This window comes from Poromitra crassiceps, assembly GCF_964638095.1.
Source record: "Poromitra crassiceps genome assembly, chromosome: 16".
Classification (NCBI taxonomy): domain Eukaryota; kingdom Metazoa; phylum Chordata; class Actinopteri; order Beryciformes; family Melamphaidae; genus Poromitra; species Poromitra crassiceps.
In genome coordinates, this window is record NC_139645.1 from 11,440,619 (window position 1) to 11,447,123 (window position 6,505).

The following is a 6,505-nucleotide window of genomic DNA, read 5'->3' on the forward strand; positions in this document are numbered from 1 at the left end:
CCCTTAGTTTTCCTATTTTCCCAACTCCCCCCACCTTCATCAGCTTCTTCCATTTACAAAACAGCAGTTCGCTTCCTTTGTTCAATAGCTATCGCTTAAATTAAACTGAAACAGTGACAGTCCGATTTCCCTCCAAAATTGCCGCTGCGACCGATCCGGACGTGACGTCGACTCTCCGAGCGTCAAAGTCAATAGTTGTCAGCCTCTGCAGACAATAACCAAATCAAATGCATTTCCTTTTACAATAAGACTGCACTTTTTCACAATGTAACTTGTGTTGTCCTGCCTCAACATCATATTAGCAAGACAAAATCCTCATACATGTACTTATGACAATTAGATTCTGGGTTAAGGTGGTTAGAGGTTCTGAATACAGAGCAGTGCAATCAAACTTGCCTGGTATGGGTCCAGATCTGCCCACTCCACCAAGTTGGCTGCTTCTAAAGAAGGAAATGAGTCTAACAAGTTGGTTCATTCTGATATCAGGCTACAATCAAACACTATCATACTTACGTTATTTATTTTTCACAAGTTTATTTTTTACTTAAACATGGATTGTCAGTAGTACTTGAAGTAGTGAGGCATCATATGAAACATGTTACAGTAGGCCTATATAAAAAATGTAAACTGTAAAGGCTGCACTAAAATGTGCTCTTCTTGTGCCGCTGCAATCCAACAACGCTGTCAAGTGGAGCGTGTTTATTATTGAAGTCACAGGAAAATGTTACTCTGATGGGGTCTTGCTTCTTAAAAAACATCTTTGAGGCTATTGGTTTGAATTTGTATGCTTGTCTCCTGGCACACCATGAAGTAGGCTAACCACTAAAATACACACCTTTCCAGAAAGTAAAACTAACAGGATTTTGATGATAAAACTCTGAGAAAAACAATGCAATTTTGGGGGCTTTATTCTCAAATATGTGTATGTTACGATGTTGAGATTTAGCTGACCAGGTGAAGAAGTCATTTGTAATGCTCTTTGTCCAGTCTTCACAGCTCCTGTAGGAATATTCCATTCTATACTGGAGTTTGGTATATTATACCAAGGCGCTGCGCCAGGCCTCTTCCCTATGGACTCTCAGCTCGACTCCCCTCCACAGACTTGCTGGTGGTATCTCCTCAGCATCTGCAGCTGAGCGGAGCGTACCAATATGTGCGGCCGAACAGACGCCAACATCTGACAGGCTTCTTCTGGAGTCCAGCAGTGGAGCTGTCAATGGAAAAACACAAGGTCAAAATCACACTGACTGACAGGCAGACTTAACAGACAAACGCACAGCCGCCACCCCCCCCCCCCCCTCCCCCCTCCCCCCTCCCCTGAATATCTATCCGCGTCATGTTGACTCCTAACCCGAACACTCAGCTAGCCAGAGAAAGCGCCTATCAGAGCTATTTCATTAAATAATGCACTGTATTTATTCACCGAGTACCAATGAAACGGTCCGTTATGTTGCGTCATCGGTTGTAATATTGGTGTCAGGAGGATGGAGGGGGGGATTTCTGCTTTTGCCCGCTCATAAAGAGAGATGACACAATAGTCTATAAACGTAACGTCATCTCTTTGGCTCAGTAATCAGGAACACCTTTTTCTTATGAAGATAAGGGATTGTTGGATAGTTTCACCCACCCTGAAGTGAAATACTCAAATGCATCTGCACTTTTGTATGCCTTAAAGTAACAATCCACAACCTTTGCATAGATACATATTGGTAAATGTCCGTTGTGTTACTCTCCATCACTGACCGATAGCATGCAAAACATGCTGTTCCTGTTTCCTGGGACAAGTCCACTGCTGCACAAGAAGCAAAAAACCCAAAGTAATGTCTGCTGCCATGTTGGAGGCAGAGAGGCCTTCAAAGACATCATCATGCTGTCTGTGGTTCTAACTGCAAGCTGTTTGCAGGGTATAATGCAGGAATCCTGAAGTTCAATTCAATACCTGTTAAAGACCTTTTTTAAGACTTTTTCAATATATTTTAAGACTTCGACGCCACTTTCGTCACATCAGCGATAGGGATGTAAATCACAAGTTTCATCGCGATACGACATTATATTAGATTCTTTGGACAATTATACAATAATTTGCTGCTGATAACACAAAGTCTGCCGTGATACAACATCGATTCAATTTAGGGGTTTGCGATGGATATGAGACAATATAATATGCTCATTTAACACCAATAGCTACAAAATTGAATATCTCTCAAATGGTGATCAAGACTTTTTAATACGTTTTAAGGGCCTTAATTTTCCCTAAATTGATTCATCAACTTTTAATACTTTTCAAGACCCCGCGGATACCCTGTGTTTGTCTGTTGGAGTCGCAACATGTTGTTGGAGAGGCAAAGTGACCGCCTACTTCCTGCTACAGCACTGTACCAGAGATTTTCACCCGCCATTTATTTTCTCATAGACATTTCGTAAAATGCTTATAAAAATAGTTTTACTTGTTCAAACCAAACAGTTCAGCTATATTTAGAATCAGGAGAGACCATAGAACATTTCACTCGGACCAAAACTTAAAAAAACAACATTGAAAAAATATTTTCTTTCAATCCAGTTTTTCATGTTTTGGTCCAAGTGAAATGTTATGCGGTCTCTCCTGTTTCTATATATATCTGAACCATTTGGTTTGACCAAGTAAAACTATTTTTACAAGCATTTTACGAAATGTCTATGGGAAAATAAATGGTGGATGAAAATCTCTGGTACAGTGCTGAAGCAGGAAGTGACGTTTCACGTTGCCTCTCTATATGGTGGCGTCAACACAGTGAAGGCTGATGTCGACTGACCCGGATGAGGTACGCAGCAGCCAGCGTGGCGCTGCGGGAGCGCCCGGCTTTACAGTGCACGTACACACTGGAGCCCTCCTCCCTGAGGCGCAGGGCGAACTCCACCCCTCTGTGGAGGTTCTCCAGGCTGGGAACCCCAGTCAGGTCCACCGTGCTCAGCCTCAGCTGCTCCACCCCTGCAGCCTGCCACTCCTGCAGCACAGCACATCGAATCAAACACACTTCACTCTACCTCACTCTACCTCACTCTCAACATCACTCTACCCTCTCAGCTGGAAATATCCGGACATGATGCAGTGTTTTCTCTATTCATAATTTAGTCTTACATCTACAACTAAGATAAGTATAGCCAACTGCTTTACATGTAATGATGTTATTCAGATTAAAAGCACTACAACCTCAACAAACAGTGAATGACAGACAGGGGGACAAAACTAGAATTACTAATAGACCCTTCTCACAGGGGCCATTATGTGTCGCAAAACACTAATGAGCGTTTCCAACTTCCATGATTGGAATTTGGAAACCCTCATTAGTGTTTTGCTTGCACCTGTGTTTATTCTGCCTTTTTGACACAAAATGGCCCCCGTGAAAAGGGTCTATTGCAATGTTGCTGGATCATGTCCAGGGCCGTAGCTAGCTATGAGATGGGGGAGGTCCGGACCTCCCCTAATATTTCAGAGATTTTTTTAATATTTCAGAGATTTTTATTTTTTTTAGCCTTTATTTAACCAGGTTTGTCCCATTGAGATCAAAGATCTCTTTTACAAGAGAGACCTGGCCAAGAAACAGCAGCAACACAAAGTTACAACAAACAAACACATAAACACATACAATTGAAAAACATTAAAATGATCAAATAAAACATTTGCATACAGACAGCCTGTTCTCAAGAGATTTGACCATAGCCTTAAAACCATTTAAGGTTACTAAGCTATTAAGTTTAAGATCAGACTGCAGACTGTTCCATGCGGTGGGTGCAGAGAACCTAAAAGCTTTCTTCCCCAATTCAGTTCGGACTTTGGGAACAGAAAATTGTAGAGTGTCCTGAGAACGAAGATTGTAAAAAAATAAAACAATCTGCATGGAAAACAGGAAAAGCATGAAAAACACGGGATCGCTTTTATTTTGAAACGAAAGGCAGGTCAGGCAGGAAGTCATCTGACGCCGCGTCCGCGGTAACTTGATTCTGAGAGAGCAGCAGCATGGTGGTGAGTGATGACTGTCTGTCTGCCTGGCGAGATAATTGAAGGTGAGCGAGCTGCGAGACAGTGAGCGAGTGAACGACAGACAGTGAGTGACACACACTGACAGATTTTTTAGCAACAACCAAGAAAGTAAGTGTCTAGTCTGTCTAAGTAATGTTACCTGTGTGACACGTTGGGATGCTACTGGCTAATCATGCATGATGCCAATTGCCAAGCTCCCGAAGTCAGGTATGCAGGTGGCTATATGCATGGTTTCAGTTTCATGACCCAATAAGTAACAAAAAGAGGTGGTGTAAAGTTAAAAACAACATAATATATTTTATTTTATTTTTCAATCGTTCCTATCAGGAATAAATAAATGTCCCTCTGTATGTTTTTTTTTATTATCAATGATGACTTTGTGTGTTGTGTACGGCTTGGGTTGTGTACCTGTGTTTGTAGGTGTCATTTTGATATGAATTTGGCTAAAACAGTTTGTGTTTGTTAGTTACAATTATGTTGACAGGAGAGCTGAGCAGGTGGTGACATGAAAGAGAATATACTGAATAATGACATCACAACAGTATAATCCTAATGTTGATTTAAAATGATATATTACTCTAAATATGGCTTAAAAAGGGGGGAAAAAAAACTAAAAAAAAATTCGGCGGCGCCTCCCCTTGCTGGGCCTCCCCTTGCTGGACCTCCCCTATTTCGGAACCCTGGCTACGGCCCTGATCATGTCTCTACACATAGCAGAAGTTGCCTGTCAGGAACAAACTGCAACAAATGTCATGAACTCACCTCAGAAGAGTTGCAGAAATATGTAGTTTCATAATCTTCATTCATGGTTATAACCCCTCGCACATTTTCTGTGTCCACCAGCTAGACGGAAAACAAAGAATGACAATGGCAGCTTAGTTCACAGTGCTGTTAAGTCTCAGGATTCAAGACAACCATGATACGATGTAACAAAAAGTTCAGTCACAACAAAGTCTGACTGTGCAGACTTTGGCTATGTTTATTTGTGAGACACAAATCTTTCAGGGGGATGGCGTTGGCTGCTAGAATGTAAACCATTTTAAAATGCCAAGCTAAGTGACAAAAATATAAGTTGGATGGAGAATTTGTGAAATTGTGATGGCCGAGCGTGGAGCGTCTCATTTGTGATGATTACTATAGCAGAATAACATGGAACTGATACCACATTCATTTTTCTGCTCCGTGATATGTATTTTCACATTTCTCTATTCTATGGAAGTACCCAAAGATTTAAAACACGCGGACACTTCATCCAAATCCTATTGCCACAAGGTCATCAAAACTGAAATGTTTGATTCGTTATAGCCCATACTGTCTTTTGACTTGTATTTTGATGACTTGAAAACATTTCTGAAGTCTTAACTTGTGTGTTTGTGTAAATGACTTAGATTGAAAAAAAAACGTGATGTGATTTGTTCCAGCAGATGACGTTTGTGGAATTTGCATGGGATGATTGATTTAATTCAAGTTGAAACAAAGTTTTGATCCTATTAAAACCATATTGCATTGAAAAGTCTTAGATATTTCGTTTTCTTCTAGATTTTAAATTGTGTACTCTTGATTTGTTCTGATGTGACAGTCTACATTTGTGATTTGACTTGAGCCTCAAGGCGGCCTGGGAGACTGACTTGGGACCTGACCAAAGATGATTCATGCATTCGTTTTGACAACACAAGAATGCTACTTGTCATGCCAGTAAAGCAAGTTGAGAGTGAGTGTGTGAGAGAGAGAGAGAGAGAGAGAGAGAGAGGCAGGCAGATAGATACTGTAGTAGATAGACAGATAGATAGATAGATAGATAGTATTAGGTACTGTAGTTGAGAGTGAGAGAGAGATGCAGGCAGACAGACAGAGACAGGCAGGCAGGCAGACAGACAGAGGCAGGCAGACAGATAGATAGATAGATAGATAGATAGATAGATAGATAGATAGATAGATAGATAGATAGATAGATAGATAGATAGATAGATACTGTAGTTGAGACTTGACCATAGGATGTTACCTCATGTGTCATGGACCTGAAGGGCAGGGCTCCCAGGATCACAGTCTGGTCCACTCGGTTGAACCACTGTCTGGAGGACACCTTCTCCATGACAACATTGTAAGCTAAAGTCGGGTAGAACAGCAGCCTTGCTATTGCCCCCGACATGACTGCGCTGTAAACGAGCCTAGCACCAAAACAGCTCCTCTATCCAGGTTAGTACCGTACATGTTCCTTACTGCACACTTTGCTGTAAAGCGGACTGTCTGACCTCCTCATTTCAGCATGACATGCCTCCAGCAACACAGCAAGGAGGGAGGGACGAGAATACAACTTCCGGGCTGTTCGTGCTTTGTATCCAGTCAAGTTAGCACCAATACAGAAATATTTCCGGTATGCATTTTCAAAATAAAATCTATCCCGACAACGTTACGAGGTTTTCGCCGTTTATTCTCGAGTATGTCATTGCCTTAAAGGCCGGGTTTACCGTGGGGAACATGAAT

General features: G+C 41.6%; 1 protein-coding gene across 1 annotated transcript; it reads right to left on the minus strand.

The window, feature by feature from the left end:
* Positions 1-654: 654 nt before the first annotated feature.
* LOC310791279 (phosphatidylglycerophosphatase and protein-tyrosine phosphatase 1-like) lies at positions 655-6,233 on the minus strand. Its single transcript, XM_083652965.1, has 4 exons — positions 6,024-6,233; positions 4,784-4,864; positions 2,793-2,984; positions 655-1,210 (listed from the first exon to the last, which is right to left on the minus strand). The coding sequence occupies exons 1-4, from the start codon at positions 6,168-6,170 to the stop codon at positions 1,079-1,081; spliced, it is 552 nt and encodes a 183-aa protein (XP_083509091.1). The 5' UTR covers positions 6,171-6,233; the 3' UTR covers positions 655-1,078.
* Between the last annotated feature and the right edge of the window lie 272 nt (positions 6,234-6,505).

Excerpts from the sequence above, each read along its gene's own strand:
- LOC310791279 (XM_083652965.1), bottom strand. The coding sequence starts at position 6,170 with ATGTCGGGGGCAATAGCAAGGCTGCTGTTCTACCCGACTTTAGCTTAC. Across the intron at positions 4,865-6,023 it reads TCAGGTCCATGACACATGAG|CTGGTGGACACAGAAAATGT; the intron begins GTAACATCCTAT and ends TTTTCCGTCTAG. Across the intron at positions 1,211-2,792 it reads CTGCTGCGTACCTCATCCGG|CTCCACTGCTGGACTCCAGA; the intron begins GTCAGTCGACAT and ends TTCCATTGACAG.